Source organism: Carassius carassius, chromosome 14 (genome assembly GCF_963082965.1).
Source record: "Carassius carassius chromosome 14, fCarCar2.1, whole genome shotgun sequence".
In the NCBI taxonomy this organism is placed as follows: domain Eukaryota; kingdom Metazoa; phylum Chordata; class Actinopteri; order Cypriniformes; family Cyprinidae; genus Carassius; species Carassius carassius.
Window position 1 is genome coordinate 5,070,060 of NC_081768.1, and position 19,723 is coordinate 5,089,782.

Below are 19,723 nucleotides of genomic sequence, written 5' to 3' on the forward strand. Positions count from 1 at the left end.
ATGTACTGACCAGTTTGTTTTAAATACCAAAGACAAACGTTACCATCCAGACGATGCTTTTAAATGACATAACACAGAATTATAACACAATAAAAAGAAATGTAACACATTTGTGTCGATCGTTATGTATGGCTATTTATACAAGATATATGCTATTATTACTTTTATTCTAAAATACATAGTTTTAAACGTATGCAATTTACTTATGACCGTATATTCACCATAGACTGTATAAAAACAGATAACATTATTCACGCAGCATTACACTGAGTTCTGGTGAGGCACTTGAATGAATAACGTCACTTCAGAAAACTGAAAGAAGAGTTTGTATACCTTCAGAACTTCATCTGAACCGTAGACTGTAAAAAATCATCAGAACCAAGCTTATGTCAGCGATATCAAATGTAACGTTAAGTTACGCGCTCCAGAAGAACTCTGAGGAAAGTGCTCATTCGTTTCCCTTATAACATGCAGAAAAGAGACAGTTCGAGTAGTAGTCTTCTTTTTCACCCTAATTTTTCATCGATGTATATTCTGACGGATGTCTTTACGCTGTCAGGTTTAGAGCGGTTCCTTTTTTTTTATTCCCGCTGTTCTTAATCCATACAGTGATCCGTTGTGCTCTCGCGCTCTGTTTGAACGGTCTCTAACGCAGCTCTGGGCTCAATTAATACATACAAACTGTATTTTTATCGTTCTCCACATAAGTTCGGCTCCGCTGTCCCGCATGGGAGAATATCTGTTTTAATATTTATAAGGAAAATACTGTGGAACCGCCTGTATTCTGAGGCTTCAGAGTGCCGCGAAACGAACATTTGCATACAGTACATAAAAAAATACGACTCTTTAAACCATACTTACTCTTCTGAGACAACAAATGTAATTGTACACATTAAGCCAATGAATACGAATATTTTACTTACCAAAGTTGTATTCTGTTAAAATGTCCAAACTTTGTGGAGAAGCTTACTAGTATGGCCGACGACCGTATTCTGTCTGCATCTGCAACAGCCTTCCCGAGAATGACGAGATCTCGCGATAAGTGATGTTGAGAACGTGATATTGCTATTGAATTGAGTCAACACATTTTTTTTTAAATTTAGAGGACAAATAATCTAGTTGAGTCAACTTTCAAACTAGTTGAGACACTGAAAACTTAAAATTTTTAGTTGAATGAACAAATTCAGTAGGACTGCAAGTTGTGTCAACATAAAAAAATTCATTGAAACAACTAAACTGCTAAATAATTTTTTACAGTGTGCATACAGTGCAGAAGCACTCTGGATATAATGCAGGAGGGGTTTAGGCAGCAGCGTCAGTAGCTGACCCCCTTCTTTACATTCCCTGCAGCATTAAAACCACAAAGTGCGGCATCTAATCTCACAGATCCAGCACCAGATCTGCTTATCATAATTTACAGCCAGAGGTAAAAGAATGAGGTCAGTTTTAGGCACTGATGGAAATACAAAAGGAAAAACAGAATAATGCATCTACATGTGCCTCTCAAATTAAAACTAATTTTTAGATGTCATTAAGATATCCACGTATAATGAATGCATGTTTGTATTTCCTCTAGGACTTCTGCATGCAGATTCAGTGAATACTCTTACACACACACTCACAATAACAAGGATACAAAATATTATTACTTCTTTATTTCTATTCATCATGAAGCACTTTCAACAAAATGATCTGTCTACCATTTCATGTGTGGTACAGGACTACAATCAGTAATAATTCAAAGCTCAAGCAGTAGTTGGGATTTGGTATAAAAACTAAATCGAGGTGTCTAAAAAAACTCAGTTTAGATGCATTACAAGCTACCCAGAAATTAGCCAAAGAAAAGACAAACAAAATACGTTACAAATAATAATGGCCTTGACAAATGCAACATGTAATACAACTTAGAAAAGTATACTTATTTTAGACTCACAAAGGACACATACATTGTATGTGTTAAATTATTATTATTATTTTTGTTGTTTGTTGTAAGGACATAAAAATGTTAACTACATCATTCACATATTCAGCAGTCTGTTTAAATACCTTATTTTTCTACAAAGTGAATTTACATTGTTTTAAAGTACAAAGTGCAAAGACTATGGTTTCCATCGTCGTTTTGGTGGGGGCAGGATCTGCGGGACGGGACGGGACGGGATGGGAGCGGGAACAATGGCAGTGGCCACTTCAGCCTTGCTTCTTTGACAGGTTCTGAAAGAAGTCAAATGAGAAAATCAAGAAAGTGTGATTTTAAAATTAAATTTTTAATGTAAAAATGCAACTGTATATTTGTATTAGTAAAAAAAAAAAGAGAGAGAGAGAGAGAGAAAAAGGCTGGAATGCATGTTGTGAATGTTAACAGCCACTGACATTAACTCACCAGTTTACTAGATGTTGTGCCTTCACCTGTTTTTGCCCCTGAGGAAATACCAATGAGAATGTTTTACAAGTCTGTTCTCCATTACATGACGGCAATACGGGTTATTTCTGAAAAAGTTATTAAACAAATACAAGCGCTCATGGTCATTAAAACGACCACACATTCTTCAAACAATCTCAGCTGAACCTACAATGGAATGGAATTACATTTGTTTCAATAATAATGAACGAAACTTTATAAAACTGAACGTAACTTTTTCAGAAACTATCAAAAATATGCCATTACAAAATAAGAAAAACACTATGAAAATGAAAAAAAATGAACTCAGTCGCACAAATTTAACATGCTCTTCAAATATGCTTAATTCTTTGTTAATGTTTTTAAACACCCACGAGAGGTTTGTGTCAAAACACCAAACGAAAAACTGCGAAACGTAAGCGAAATCTGTGGCAATGAATTCAGAGTCCACGATTAGCGAAAACAAATCTTTGAAAAACATTAACAAAGAATAAAGTATATTTGAAGAGCCTGTTAAATTTGTGCGACTGAGTTCATTTTTTTCGTTTTCATTGTTATTTTCTTCTTTTGTAATGGCATATTTTTGATAGTTTCTGAAAAAGTTACGTTCAGTTTTATAAAGTTTCGTTCATTATTATTGAAACAAATGTAATTCCATACAATGGGTCGAGCTCAGTATTTCCCTCATCCAGTCAAAGAGCAGAAAAGTTTATTCTGCTCATAAGACTTAACAATGCTCTAAATCTACGGATTTCATCATAAAAATGAAAAACATCGTTTCTTGATCATTGTAACTGTGAAATATATTAACAGACAAAAGTAAGTGTAAATTCTAAAATACGTTTCACATTATTACTGTTTTTACTGTTAAAATACTGCCTTGGTGAGCAAAAGAGACTTGCAAAAACCAGTGACCAGTAGTGTATGTTCCAACTATGTTTCAAATTGCATTAAAAAGTGCATTCAACAGAGCATCACTTTTGCAAACCCTTGCATTTTTTCCTGGACCATTTCAAATCTAATTATTCCCACTTTTCATCTAATGCAGTAGAAACTAGTCAAACTAGTCTAGTATGTACAGTAGATTATTTCTCAGACATCCGTCAGGAAACTGTGATACTCACCCTCTTCCTTAGTGACACCCAGACAGCCCATCAGTTCCTGTAGAGACAGGGCTTTATCGTTGCTGATGTCGCAGTACTCCACAAACTTCTTCACACACTTCTTGGGTTTGGATTTCTTGCGCAGTAAGCGCTTGAATGGTTTGATTTCTTTCTTTTCAATATCGCCGCTGGAATTCTTGTCAAGCTGACTGAAATACCAGTGCACAACTCGCTCTTCCAGAGTATGACTGGGGTCAGGCTCCAACATCCTGAATAGAGGAAAAATCAAAATCTGAACATGTTTACACGCACTTTATTTTCTGGTTAAATGCTTTTTTTTTTTTTTTTTTTCATATGCTGCTTTTTGATCGTTAGGGGCCTGAACAGCAACATCAATTATTCTATTCAGTTAGCTAATGAACTAAGAAAATATTTTTACACCACACTGTAGGCAGGGTCAGTTAAATTCATGAACAGGTCCATTACAGCTACATCTGTCCTTTCTCAGTTTCTTGTTTACCTGCCGGCAGAGGCCGGGTCAGTTACTGCATGGACCATGTCTGTGGACAACGCGTCCAACACGCTGGTCAGGAATTCGGTCTTCTTCTCCCCGGGACATCCTGAAAAATAGAGAAATGTGAAGGTTACTGTACTTTAATGAAAAAAGCAAACCAGCATATTAGAATAATTTCTGAAAGGATCATGTGACACTGAAGACTGGCGTAATGATGCTGAAAAATCTGCTTTGCATCAAAGAATAAATTATCAATCCCAAACATTCAAATATCTGAATGTTATTTAGTTTTTTTTTTTTTTTTTAATGCACCAGACATTTTACAGTCAATGGTACTGAATGAATGCAGTATTTAATGAATGATGAATACAACTCTACTAATATAATACATGTCCAAAAAAACATGGTCCTTATTTGTTCATATATAGTTCAGCTAGTAAATGCATATAATGCTACACATTCTTGTGGCGATTTGAGGTACTGGCGCCATAGGTGGCCCAATAAACACTGAAAGATATAAAGCTGTCAGATGTTTTTACACTAACTGCATGGTGGAGAGTATGAGAGTTAAACAATGTTACGGCTTCAGAGATTCTTCACCGCCTTGTCATAAAAATCAGACCTCCCCTATCCTGTCCAAGGAAGATGAGAGCTGCCAATCAAACCGAGGGTTTGGGTTTATGGTCACAGGTAAAAGCTTGCTGTCTGTGGGAACTGAGGCCTGTGGGTGAAACCCACAAACCAGTCAAAAATATGTCCTGGTCATAATTTACCACAAAAATTAGAAACTATATTTTGCATAAGTTTTGACAAAATTATTCATTGAATGTTCTTAGCAACCAATCGGGGACTGTTCAGTTACGGGAATATACTTTTGAATGTTCTCTAAACATTCTGAAACAAGAGTAACATTTTAAAAATGTTTGAAAAACATTCCATGAGCGATGTATGAATAACATTTTTATGCTAATGTTTTGAGAATATTTTGTATTAAAGACCAGATAACTTTTAACAAATGTTCAATTAACATTATGGGGGAATGTTTGTTCATAACTAGTTCTGAGAACATTCCCTGTTTGCTAGAAAACAATTAACTTAAGTTAAGATCCCTCAAATAATCCTCATTAATATCATCCAATAAATTAGTAAATACTGAATGTAAAAAAAATATATAATAATAATAATATGATGATTATATACTCAAATTATATATACAAAAAAAGGCAATTTAAATTTTTTTGTCAGTAACATTCTTTAAAGTAAATCTGGTTTACAGCATGTGCTTTATTTCAGCTAATGTGTGTCCGTCTCATTCAGTAGCTTGTGTTATGAGTATATTACATGTATACTGCCACCCTGTTTTTGGCTGCTTAGGGAGTTTAACACACTACTACACCTCCTTTCTGTCTGTCCAAATACATCTGTCTGTCCAAATAAAGCAAGATAAAGAAAGGGAAAGTTTGTTTGTGTGTCTATGTGTGTTTGCAAGTAGGAGTCTTCACATGCTGGTCTGTTTATGGTCAGGCCCAGAGTCAACAGATTCTCTCATGTACGAAGTGAAGGCATGCCGAGGTCCTCGTGTACAGGTGTGTGTGTGTGTGTGTGTGTGTGAGAGAGAGAGAGAGAGCAAGCGTGATCAGGTAAACAGACGGCGTCACACGAGAGAAAAGAGAAGGCAAAATTACATTTAAACGGTTTGCGAGAGTCGTGCTGAGAGTTTCTGCTCCTCACTGAGACCAGACACAGTAAAATATCCGTGCCACCTGTTCATATGAGGAACAGCATTCTTATGGCTTTTTCAATAAAAACAACATAACGTTTAGTGTGGTCTAGACACTCAATAACAAACATTTCTGACCTTTTAAGAATTCTTTTTGCTCTTGGCATTTTACATTATTCAGAAAATACCTTTTTAATGTGACTTCGTATTCCATTTTAGTATGATTTTTTAGAGCTTGAACTGCATTGCTTGCGTGAGTAAAGAGATTACAGTTATGATTTGTCAAATATAAGCCTGTTTGATTTGGTTATAAAAAATATTCAGTGTTATGATATGATATCTATATGTATGTGCTAAGCAATTCAATGCTGCAGGAATGACATATTTTAGTTGGCCAAAACACACATTGTTTTCACACTTTGTTCTACAAGATAAAATACATCAGTAATAGCCCTAAGGTTTTTTGTTGTTTTTTTTTTCACTTAAGTGAGCTTGAGAAATCCCCCCCACCCAAAAACACAGGTAATTGAAATGCTGAGTTAGGATTCACTGAGTAAACCCATACAGATACTGCATTTTACAACATTTCTGCGTTACCCAGAATCCTACAGCTTTTGGAACTTACATAAAAACACTCACGTTGCAACAGAGTCGTGAGATTTGCGGTATTGGCTGTGGATTGTGGACGTTTAGCTGCCAGCAGCCGCCGGCCCCCCTCAGCCCCCCTTCTACACCACAATTAACCAGCCGTGACCAGAGAGCTGCTCACACAACAGCACTGTACACATGCTGCTGGCAGCTTGAACTTCCACACACACACACACACACACACACACCTGAGGAACAGAGGTTTATTCATTAACATATTGAGATATTGGCATTTTTACCAGAGTGCACAGTGGCAAAGCTAGCCAGCAATTAGACTGTGTTTAGTTTACTAAGCTGGATCATTCTTACTATGCAGTATAGATTCATATCACCATGATATAAGTCTGTACAATATTAAACTCGGTTACAATGAATTGAAAATAGGGGTGCATTTTAAATAATTTTTGGGGTACATTGTGTACAGTCCACTAAGAAAAACTGGCGGTTTATTACAAAACACTCAACGTATTTCTTCACTGTTTCGTTATTTTATCAGTTTTTACTGTCTTTAATATCACTTTCCATCAGAAAATAAAGGTACAAAATCTGACACTGTGGTGGTACTCTTTCAAAAGGTACTACGTAATAAGTACCTCTAAAATGTGCACTTCAGATACTAATATGTTTCTTTAAGGCATTACTATGCACCTTTAGGGGTAATAAAAATCTACAAAAATATACCTTTTGAAAGTGTACTGCCCCAGTGACAGCTTTTATACTCTTTTTCAGATGGTTTTATTGTATCCCTTTAAATGATAAAAGTTTATTCCTTGATGACATCATCATCCAGGAAGTGACAACATGCTGAGGGACATCAGCACCAACATCAGTGAGTATTAGCAATGATTTGATGAATTCTGTGATTTTTTAAAATTTAATTTAATTAATAAATTTATTTATTTATTGTGTTTGTTAGTCTAAAATGTTCCATTTTGTTCCATAAATCAGTGTGATAGTATAAACTGTATAAGCTCATAAAAGATAAGACTGTCACTCCTTCACGGAGCAATTTTTCAAACTTATTTATGAATCCCTTCTCTTTTGAAGACATTTCCAAAGGGAGGTGTTGATTCCAGAAAAAAAAGTAACACATTCTCACACACTGTTTCAAAAGCCTGTTTCACCACTTAATCATAATTAAAGTATGTGGATACTCCTATGGGTTACTACACTTTGTTCAGTACCATGGTATTTCCATGATATTTTTTAGAAGTACACAGGGTACTTCTTGTTAGTAAATACCATAAAACTGTAATACCATAATATTTATACCATGCATTACAATTATTTAGAATCATGAGTATTATTCCAACTAATAACACATTACCACCACATTATATTTTCGTAAAAGTGGATATTCAAATGTATCAAAAGTGATGCAGTGAACAGATGCTAGTGGTAAAATCTTGATATTAATATTCTCGTTGTTCATTAATTATAAATTACTGTTCAAAAAATTGTGGTCATAAAAAATCAATCTCTGATGTTCACCCAGGCTACATTTATTGTGAAATATCATTACAATTTAAAAAATAGTGATTAGCTGCTTAAGAAAAAAATTTTATTACCAATATTGAAAACATTTGCACTGCTTATCTTTTATGTTTTTTTTTACATTATAAATGTGTTTAATGCGTGTAATCATTTCTTTAAAAAAATCGAGCTGACTCCTAACTTTTGAACAGTAGTGTATTTATTATTTATATGAAATAATATTGAATATATAAATATTCAACATATCACCTAGTCCACGTACAGGGATGCAATATTGCAGCTCCTATTATTTTGAGCCTAATCAACAACTTCATTCATGCTGGAAATGGAAGTCACTCCCTTCTTTCCTTTTTGCTGTTTTTTTTTTATCTTTGCCCTCTACTCTTTTTTTCTCTGTTCTTCGTCACAGCCACTCCCCCACACTCATCCCTCCTTGTCATCCTCCTAGGCTCATGCTATCTATTGTAATCTATCTTTTCTACCTCCCCTTTCCTCACTGAGATGATCTGTTAACATCTGTCGTCTATGCGGACTGTAGGGTCGTGGGAAACCAGGAGATGGTTTTAGACTCTAGATGTCACCCACATACCTGAGCTCAAAAGCAAAAACATATAGATGCATAAACAGACAGTTTACTTTGTGCATTTTGCATGTATTAAATGTGATATCAAATTTGCTAAATGAACCAAACAACAGGTGATGCACCTGTTAAAAGACACCCATTCAACTGAATTATTATTCAAAAAAAGGTGGTGTTTTCTTTTTTGTAGCTTTATTTCTAGTCCTCTTGCTATTTTTAAGTCACTCTCCAGCAAGCCTTGGAGAATATTTTCGCATCTGCTCACAAGCACACAGTTAAGCTCACCCTGCAGGTGTCTGCTCCTGTAATGGTCCTTTGGTTTGTTTGGATGGGCTCTGGCGTTTCCATCACATTTTGGCTGTTCAAATCTACAGCAAGAGAGAGAGAGAGAGAGAAAAAAGGAATGGAATGAGAGTGATTACAAAGCATTATTGTTTACACAGTGACATTTTTTGTTATAAATAGCACAAAGACCAAAATAACATAAAATTGTTGAATAATGTTGAATGGTGAAGAAAAGTCAATCTGTATTGCAATGTATATCGCAAAACAATAATGATACGTATGATATGCATATATAAGAAATGAAAAGTAATTGATAACTTTTCAGTTTTATTTGTCTATAAATGATTTATGTGTTTGTTTTATCTATCAGTATATCCAGAAGGACTCAGAGATTCGGGAAGCTGAGGAATGGAGTTAAAGACAATGAGTGGACAAAAAGAAAAAGGAAGTGTAAAACAAGAAAAACGTTCATGGCCTCATTAGGAGAGTAAATGTACTCCAATCATTGCCAGGCGACCTGACCAAATAACAGAGAGAGAGAGAGGAGGCTGATGGGAAGGTAGCACTTCCATGCATGCTCTAATGCGCTGTTTGGCACACAGCCTGAAGCTTTGTTAACTCAATACCACATTCATTGATGGTCAGAAATCTACAGCATCGCTCCATAACACCCCTGCAGCTCATTAAAGGTGCCACTGAATACAGAGAGTGTCACTGACCCCTGGCAAACACACTCACAATGATTTGTCATTCTGCCGGGTTTCTTGGTCAGATTTGGGCCAGTTGATCCTGTTAGCTGATGAGTATTTAATCAGAATAATTTGCTGGTGTATTTAGCTTTTCTTAACGACTGCAGAGCAGAAAGCTGCACTCGAAATGTTAAAAGAGACTGAATGAGATTAGGCCAAGTATTGGCCCCTGAGAGACTCCAAAGCTCAATTTTGTACCCCATAGTAAGTGGAAGAATGAGACCTGCCCCGAGTGTATATTAGATGTACTGTACTGAACAGGTCAACCAGCACTTACCATTTTAAAAGCCAAGTGGTTGGTTTTTCCTTTCAATAGAGACAAACTGCTTAAGTTGTATTCTGGCAGCTAAATAAGGACGGATTTGTTTCTTAGAGGCGCCAGAGTCATGTTAAAGTGTTTAACGTAACATTTTGTTAAAGCTGATGTTAAAGGGCTAGTTCACCTAAAAATAAAAATTGGCTGAAAAGTTACTCATTCTCAGGTCATCCAAGATGTAGATGAGTTTGTTTCTTTGTCGGAACAGATTTGGAGAAATGTAGCAGTACATCACTTGCTCATTAATGGGTTCTCTGCAGTAAATGGGTGCCGTCAGAATGAGAGTCCAAACAGCTGATGAAAACATCACAATAATCCACACAACTCCAGTCCATCAGTTAAGTGAAAAGCAACACTTCTTCAAACTTTTGGTTTAAGCTAAAATATGAGTCCTCTATCTATTATATTGCCTTCTACAGTGAAAAAGTAGTCTAATCTGAATCATAAGAGAACTAGCACAGATCAAGCACTGTTTACAAGCAAAAAAATGATTGATGGATGTTGAAGAGGACAACAGGGGATGGGCTTTTTCATTGGAGGAATTGTTATAATAGATTATGGTCTCATATTTTGGCCAGAAGCAACCTTTCAAACTTATAACAATGGATTTTGTTTCTTACATTCACAGTTATTTACTTCAAAAGATGTTAATTGATGGTCTGTGGTCATGTGGATTACTTGTGGAATATTGTGATGTTTTAATCAGCTATTTGGACTTTTGTTCTGACGGCACCCATTCACTGCAGAGGATCCATTGGTGAGCAAGATTTCTCCAATCTGCTCCAATGAAAAAACAACCTCATCTACATTTTCATTTGTGGGTAAACTTTTTCTAAAATGCATTGTATAAATAATTTCTTAGTAGTTGTAGAAGTTGTACTTTTCACCTGTTTTTATGTACTTTGCTTTAAGAAAAATCCTATATTGAGTGCATTACCGTGTGGATGTTCCAGGTATGGGTCGTCCAGTGTCCACCAGGACACACCAGCAGTACCCGGTGGACGGATGGCACTGAACGGGTTTGTAAAAGCCACCGTGAGCACAATCCGGCACAAAAACTGCTTCATTTTTATGTTGTCTTGCTTCTTCCTGTGCTGACAGCTGCTCCTGATCACATGAGGTCGCTGAGGTAAAGTGAGGCAGAGGAAAAGAGTGAAATACTGCAGGAGACACAATATGAGTGAGTAAGTGTCAGTGTTCTCTGTGGTGAAGAGAAGCCAAGCATTTGTGTTTCCGTACAATGAAAGGAGACAGTGAACAGGAGCTGTCAAGCTCCCAAAAAGTAACTTCTCCTCGAAATTTCTATAAAAGTTGCACATAAGACAATGCACAATGGCTCATCAGGACTAGATTATAACATGCTTTTTCTAAAATAAAATAAAAAAAAGTTCCAAAAAAATCCAATGTTTGATCTATCTAATTCCATGATTTTGGGGATGGGTTTGATGTTGGAAGGATGCTGTTTGATGTTGATAGAATTTATAATAAATCTAAATAAACTGTTATTAAAATGTTTATTATATCTTATTTTTATTATATATATATATATATATTGTGTGTGTGTGTGTGTTAATAAATAAATATTTAATACATCTAAATCTATTATAAAATTCTAATCAAATTAATTACACTTAATTGGCAGTTAAAAAACCTTACAATTCTATATATTGATAGATAAGCATTGCATTCATTAAATATGATATCTCATGATCCTGTGAGTGTGATACATTTGGTTAAAGAAATGTATGCTGTTTGATATAAAAAATAATAATAATTAATTTCAAGTAGTTACATTTAGTTTAATTAAAACACATTTAATGGAAGTTAAACAAATCAATTAAATACATATATTGTTTTATTATTTTACTTTTTCAATTTGCTATTACATTCATACTGAGAGTTAAGCATTTCATTAAGTCTGATGTTGAAAGCATTAATAATAAATTTTAATTAATTAAATTTAAATCCAATTTTAATTAAATCCGTTAAATTTAATTTGAACAAATTAATCAAACTTAATTGAACAAATTAATGAAAGGCATACATTTTTATAACTCATGACTCTATATTGAGAAATAAGCATCACATTCATTAAATATTCATGATTATCTCTAAAGCTCATTTGAATTTGTTTCATTTTACATTTACATTTAATCACTTAGCTGACGCTTTTATCCAAAGCGACTTACAATTGCCACATATGTCAGAGGTCACACACCTCTGGAGCAACTAGGGGTTAAGTGTCTTGCTCAGGGACACATTGGTGTCTCACAGTGGATTCGAACCCGGGTCTCTCACACCAAAGACATGTGTCTTATCCACTGCGCTAGCACCACCCCAGCTCATGTCATGAGGCCTTCATACAAGAACGCTGCCTATGAAGTCAATGACTGACTGGACAGTGAGGCCTTAGACACAGCTGTGCAGAGATGGATGGACAGCATGTTGGAGGGGGTAAGAGAGTCAGATAGCGCGAAAGTGAGAGCTTGTGCTTTATCTGCAGCCTGCGGGAATGTTTATGACATTAAGAAGATAATGACCGCACAGGACTCGGCTGCTGCTCGGCCAGAATAAATATTTACACATTGTTTCTGGGTGCCTGCACTTGCTGTGTCTTCGAATGAAGATAGTGACCTTGGGTAGAGGATCGCTGAATAAAACACATTGTTTTGGCAAAACAGTGGCATCTTAGCACTTCCTTTCAATCCTCCAAGAGACACCACGCCAGCCTCAAACACATGAATGATTCATATGGAGCACAACCTTTGAGCAATGAGATTTCTCTGCATCAGGAACCAATCATCTCATGTGCCACAACACAGCTCTCCAGCAATGCTTTGAGCTGCCTGATCTAATGCATGCAAGATTATTTAAAAATATATATATATATATATGTGTCTGTGTGAGAGAGAGAGAGGGGGGGGTGATATGTGGTTTCTAATGCATCACAAATGGCAGCACAAAATATGGTTGTCAGTCACAGACGGAAGGTGAACAAACTCCAGGCTAAAAGGAATCTAATGTTTATGTATTCTATTAACTATGCATGTTGTATCTTATTAGGAAAATAGGGTACTAGATATGGATGTCATGTCCAAATATTTTTCATGCGATTGAATTTGTATTTAAACATTATAATTTTATTAAAAATATTGTAAGCTAATTATAACGCATACATTACAGTTATTCATACAGTGAATAAATTATAAACAGAAGTCAGGCAGAACATTTACATTATCAAAGAAAATGATCACTGACTTCAGTCTAGCGCCAGTTTAAGCAATGTTTTATAATCGAGGAAGCTGCCTACACTGTAAAATAAATCTCTTACATCACACTTATCCGCAATTGTTTGTGATGAGAGAATTTATTGAATCATGAAAGAATTTATACAGTCGGTGAGCGTGTGCTCTGAACAAACCTCCCAAAAACTGACAGAGTGAACATAGACTAGTGTTGCTGTGCTAAAACATTAAATATTAGTACTGTAATATTATTATATTAGTTTCTGATTACATATACTATTCTGTATCAGGGGGGCATTAATGCACGGGCTATAAGGTTCTGAAGCCCAGGCTCACTGGCTGCTGGGAAATTATATTTTTCAAATAATTATTTGTATATATTGGAGAATGACATCAGCATTCTTACAAACAAACTTACACACTCATTTTCAGTGACGCCCTGCTTGTAGTATTTGTAGTGAATGGTTCAGTGTAGGTTTCCCCCACACAGTTTAAATAGTTGGTATGTTCCACCGATAAACTGTGAGCGGTATGCACAATGCGCTAGTTAAGAAGCCTAGAATGAGAGCTATTCTGTTTGTGTGTCTCTATGTTAACATGCTAGAGTCCTGCATCCCAGCCTGATTTTTTACGCCCCTCGGGCCGGGCTTCTGGCCAATTTTCTGTCAGTGCAGCTTAAGAGTTCTGCGTTTAAATGCTGACAATAGGCTAACGCTTGCCGCAAAGCATCCGCAAAAGTAATTACCATTAATGTGTCAGGGGAAAACAGTAAGGAGATATTTGAATTATTTACTAATAAATAGTGTTTTCTAAGTTGGTGACGCTAGGATCCTGACTCGCCATCTCCTCATTAGACACACCTTTAGAGAGCAGTAATTGAAAGCTTTCTATAGATATATTTATCATGTGTGTGACGCATGTAGTCACTGAGTTTTGGTTCATTTTTGTGAAGCGCTCCTCTGCAAGACGAGACGGCAGAAAGCGCATCATGTTTATTTTCTTTATTTTATAAAAGTACAACATTTTTGTTGATATTGTGAGTGCACACAAATAAAAGTAGACCCTTTACAGTTATGAATGTTGTTTTACTCTTAACTTTATGAACAAAAATATGGGGCTTGGGTCGGGACTGTAATTCTGATAAGCTTTTGGACACGAGCCAGACTCTATAGCGTGCAGCTACTGTATAACAGTAACACAACACTGCTGTGTGAAAGGAACTTTCTGTAATGGCATACAGCGTGACTTCAGTAATTTACAAATGTGTGGATATACAGCCGTGGCCAAAAATATCAGCCCCCTTGGTAAATATGATCAAAGAAGGCTGTGAAAATTCATCTGCATTGTTAATCCTTTTGATTTTTTATTTAAAAAATTCACAAAAATGTATCCTTTCATTGGATAATAAGAATTTAAAATGGGGGAAGGGAGGTACCATTATGAAATAAAGGTTTTTCTCAAATACTCGTTGGACACAATTATTGGCCCCCCTAGAAATTCTTATGAGTAAAATATCTCTGAAGTATATTCCATTCATATTCACAATTTTGGGCACACCAGTGTGATTATAAACATGAAATTATCCAGCCATTGCTACCTGTTTCACAGAAATATAAAGAGGAGGGAAAACAAAGCCCAAATTCCCTTAATCATCCATCACAATGAGAAAAAAACAAATAATATATTTCTGATGTGCAGCAAAAGATAATTGAGCTTCACAAATTGGTGAAGTGGCTTTAAGAAAAGAGCTAGAGCAGTGAAAATTCCCATTTCCACCATCAGGGCAATAATTAAGAATTTCCAATCCACAGAAAACTGCCTGGAAGACGATGTGTGTCTATATCATCCTAATGCATGGGGAGGAGGTCAGTTTGAGTGGCCAAAGACTCTCCAAGGACCACAGCTGGAGAATTACAGAAAATAGTTGAATCTCGGGTTCAGAAAACCTTTAAAAAAATTGTCAAACAGAACCTACTACAAATTCTCCTAGCTCATCCAAAAACAAACTAAAGCATATTCAGTTATCAGACATGACTGGAACTTCAAATGGGACTGGCTTCTATGGTCAGATGAAAGTAAAAATGAGCATTTTAGCAGCAAACACTCAAGATTGGTTTGGTGAAAACAGGGATAAAAAGTATCCCATGTGTACAATGAAATATACTGCTGTATTTTTTATTTTGTGGGCCTATATTTCTGCTGGAGGTCCTGGACATCTTGTTTAGACACAAGGCATCATGGATTCTATCAAATACCAACAGATAAAAAAATCAAAAAGTGACTGACTGTTAAAAATCTTATAATGGGCCATGTTTGGATCTTCCAACTGTACAATAATCCAAACACAAACCTCAAAAACAAAACAGAAATGGGTCACTGAACTCAAAACCAAGCTTCTGTTATGGCCATTCCAGTCCTCTGACCTGAACCCTATAGAAAATGAGAGGAGTGAACTGAAGAGGAGACACACCAACATGGAGCTGTGAATCCAAAGGGTCTGAAGTGATTCTGGATGAGGGAATGGTCTCTGATCCCTTCTGAGGTGTTCTCTAACCTCATCAGGCATTATAGGAGAACATTTAGACCTGTTAAACTTGCAAAATGGAGGTTTCAAAAAGTATTGAATAAAAGGGTGCCATTAATTGTGGCCAATGTGTATTTGAGAAAAACCTTTATTTCATAATGGTACCCCCCCTCCCCCATTTTAAATTCTTATTATCCAATGAAAGGATATTTTTTTGTGATTTTTTTAAAAATAAAAAATCAACAGGATTAACAATGCAGATTAATTTTCACAGCCCTCCTTGATCATATTTACCAAGGTTTTATATTCATTAACTGTGTTCCATCAGAGGTGCTGCTACAAAGGCTCATTTTTAAATCAGGGGATGGAAAAACAGTAACTGGTGATTGATTCTGAACTGATTCGGTAAACTGAAGGCTTGCAATCATCACCAATGACGCCATTTCGTCGAGCGCAAAAGAAGCAGGGAGAACGTTTTTCTTCAACCGATTTATTGAATCAAACTGTCCGAAAGAACTACTGGTGATCCGAAAACCGATGCAACCGGTTCTTGACTCGTGAACGAGTCATTATCTGGCTCGGCTCGGTGTTCATCTCTCTCTTCACATCAGTTCAGTCAGTGTACTGTTTGAGTAAATGAATTACTCCGGGATATTGGTTGGTTTTAACTCAGAGGGAGTGTCAGCCAAATTTAAAAAGGTAACAGCTTAAGTCATTTGTGGATTAATGCACTGGAGACACGAACCGTTTAAAACGATTCAGTTCGATTTGGTGAACTGGTTCAAAAAGATCCAGTTACATCGAATGATTCGTTCGCAAACCGGATATCACAAACTGCTTTGTTTTGAACTCTCTCTCACAACAGACACGGAAGAGAAGACAATGATGAATAAAGACGTAGTTTTTGCTATTTTTGGACCAAAATGTATTTCCGATGCTTCAAAATATTCTAACTGACCCTCTGATGTCACATGGACTACTTTGATGATGTTTTTCTTACCTTTCTGGACATGCACAGTATACCGTACACACAGTTTCAATGGAGGGACTGAGAGCTCTCGGACTAAATCTAAAATATCTTCAACTGTGTTCCGAAGATAAATGGAGGTCTTACGGGTTTGGAACGACATGAGGGTGAGTTATTAATGACATAATTATGATTTTTGGGTGAACTATCCCTTTAAGTGCATTTCTATGCAGTTGCTAAGGTTTTTGGGGTGGTTGCTAGGATGTTCAGGGTGTTGCTAAGCTGTTTTTTTGTGGTATTTAGTGCAGTGGTAAATGCGTTTGCTAAGGTATTCTCTCTCCCACATCCGTTTATAGTTACCCTCTCTATTTCTCTGAGGTGTTTTCAGCTCTTTGGCTTCATGTGTGCATTGTTTTAGAAAATGTTCCCATGGTTATTTCTCTTCTTTTTTTTAACCAGAGACATCTTTTCTTTGCCCCTCTCTTTTGTTCAATTCTATTCTGAGCGTCTCTGAATAGTGATAATCACCCTTTAGACCTCAACGAATTAGCCGTAATCAAAATCATCAGCGTTCACTGCACTGACGTTTTATTGATTGTAAATCTAAAGGTCTTTACAATCAAGCTATTCACAGACAAACGCACACACACAGACAAACATGCAAAAACAAGGCTATTCAGAAACACACAAACTCTGTAATAATGTCATCAGAATAAGATCTTTTAGGTTCATGTCATCATTTTTTCCCAGATGGGTTTTAATGACATCTTTGTTGATTCTTTCATTAGATCAAAAGGTCAGGCAATGGGTGAGTGCCACAGTGAGCTAAGTGTGTGTGTGTGTGTGTATGTTTGAGCAACTACAGCAACAGTTTCATATACTTACAGACAAGCATCTGTCTTTGTCTTTTTTGCTTTCTCTTTCTATTCCCATGCAAAATAAAATAAAAAATAAAATAAAATATAAAATAAAATAATTATATCTTAACTGTTTCCTAGTTTCCTAAAACTATCCCTAAATCAAACAAAGAAACTGTAATTGAAATTAAAATAGAATTTAAAAAAAATAATAATAAAATAGAAAAACTCATAAAATTGCAATTTATTAATGTTACACTGGCAGCTAATCGAAAGAAATAGGATAAACACTAAAATTACTATAAAACGGTAATTTTAAGGCTTAAACTATATAAACTAATAAACATTATATTACTAAAACATATAACAAAATTAGAACAAATGATGACAATGAAAAAAAAGCTAATTAAAAATATTTATAAATATTATAATAGTATGCAAATGAAAAAAAAAAAGGTTTGAGATCTGAATATGAACTCAGTATGAGAATTCTCATCAAATTCTTTTCGTTTCAAGATCTCCCTTTCGCTTCTGATCTGTTCTTTTTAAAGGGGACGTTAATTGAGAGTGAATGGATTTTTATCATTGTAGGTTGCTTGTGTCCACACACTGCTAAGACACATTTATATGCAAACACCATGTAAAAGTGAACTTTGCATCCGATGTCCTCTTTAAAGCTCTAGAATCATTTTCTATGTCAACGGGTGTCTGGTTTGTCTGTTTTTCTTATTTCAGAAGACACATCAAGAGACAAAGTTGATACTCAAAAACTCAAACTCAAAAAGTCCACTGACATCTCCAAAGCTAAGTAAGTTCATGAAAACTTTTAGCATTTTACGATTTTCTTTCTTCTCCTATATACCAACACCAATCTGGCTCTGTTAGCATTTTGTGTTGAAATGTGACAACAGATTTTGTTGTTAACTCACTTTGTGTTCTTGTCCTGTTTTGTCGGCTGCGGACCTGTTCTGTCCAGAGTGTGGGGTACTGAGAGATGATGTCTAAAACACACACACAAATGCACAAAACATTACTTTTGTCTCAAACCCTAGTGAGTACTCGACCTACACGGCCTTTAAAGGCTTTATTGACACTCACCTTCCTCATCAGCGGACGGCTGGGTTTCCACTGCGAGAAACGTTGGCGGATCTGCATTTAGAATGGAAAAGATTTGCAAGGAAACTACAATTACGAGTGTCAGCTAAACAGTCACATCACATGATCCATAATGCATTTGCACATTGCCCGGCCAGGACAGATTAGAGAGATGGAGGAACAGAATATAACAGAGGAAGAGGATAAACTGAAGTACACAAACAGACAGATAAAGAGTTAAGGAAGTTTAGTGGTTATAACAGAGTCACTGAAGAAGAAGAAAACTGTTTCAACATTCAATTTATTTGCTTGACACCATGAAACACATTTATAATGACAAAAAGCAGTGTAGTTCAAATATATAAGTCTGTAAATGCAAAAATTCTAAGATAACAAATAAAGCAAGACGGCGTCCAAATTTAACACCTGCCAAGCACTAAATGTGAGAAAAATTTGGCTGAAGTGACTTGAAAAAATGTTACTGAGAAACTTTATAATGATTTGCAACATAATGCATGGCTTTTTAAGACTTATTATTTGTGGGGGATAATTGTTTATCAAGGAAAAATGTTCCCCTCGTGTGGCAATAAATCCCCATTCCCTTGACAAATGAAAGCATAAAAAGGTCTTAATTCGGAGCAGCAAGTCTCAAATTTATAAAGTTGTTGCATGCACTGCAAAAGAAATGCATGTATTACTCAGTATTTTTCATTTCTTTTCCAAGGCAAACATCTAAATATACTTAAATCAACACACTTGAGATGCAAAATTAATTTTAATAAAATTGAGTTTGTTTAAAACCAGAGCAAACATCTGTCAAAAGGGGTATGAAAACTTGTTTTCCCATTGAATTAAGTTGATTTTTCTGAGCCCATTGGCAGATATGTAATCTTATTTTAATGCTTAACTTAATTCTGATCAACTTCTCAGAATACAAGACATCTTAAATACTAAGAAAAGAGCTTCTTTTTTGTAGTGTGATCAGAAGGAAGAGTAAAAGTTTTTTCAGTATCAATACTAGTTGGGTTTACTTGTATTTACTTCTATATATAGTCAAGAAGTAATATATATATAATTCATGAGAACAATAATGTATTTCTAAATACAAAAATAAAGCAAAATACTTTTTTGTGACTGGTAAAAAATATGTACAACTGTCAAAACGTGAGTTTTGGACACTGTTTACAAAAATAAGCCGCTTTCCCTGTAAAAAATAATAAAAATGTTT

At 35.6% G+C, this 19,723-nt stretch overlaps 1 protein-coding gene across 4 annotated transcripts in view; it reads right to left on the reverse strand.

Annotated features, from left to right (window-relative positions):
- Positions 1-1,653: 1,653 nt before the first annotated feature.
- smoc2 (SPARC related modular calcium binding 2) overlaps positions 1,654-19,723 on the reverse strand; it is a 34,648-nt gene continuing 16,578 nt past the window's right edge. For 2 of the 4 annotated variants that reach the window (XM_059565788.1, XM_059565786.1), the window contains 8 exons: positions 18,499-18,549; positions 18,330-18,401; positions 10,745-10,931; positions 8,743-8,825; positions 4,022-4,121; positions 3,523-3,770; positions 2,381-2,418; positions 1,654-2,211 (listed from right to left, as the gene is read on the reverse strand). In XM_059565788.1, the coding sequence (XP_059421771.1) occupies positions 2,188-2,211; positions 2,381-2,418; positions 3,523-3,770; positions 4,022-4,121; positions 8,743-8,825; positions 10,745-10,931; positions 18,330-18,401; positions 18,499-18,549 (803 nt within the window). In that variant the 3' untranslated portion in view covers positions 1,654-2,187. Of the gene's footprint in view, positions 2,212-2,380; positions 2,419-3,522; positions 3,771-4,021; positions 4,122-8,742; positions 8,826-10,744; positions 10,932-18,329; positions 18,402-18,498; positions 18,583-19,723 lie in introns of all 4 variants that reach the window. The other 2 variants (XM_059565787.1, XM_059565785.1) reach the window with 1 other exon arrangement.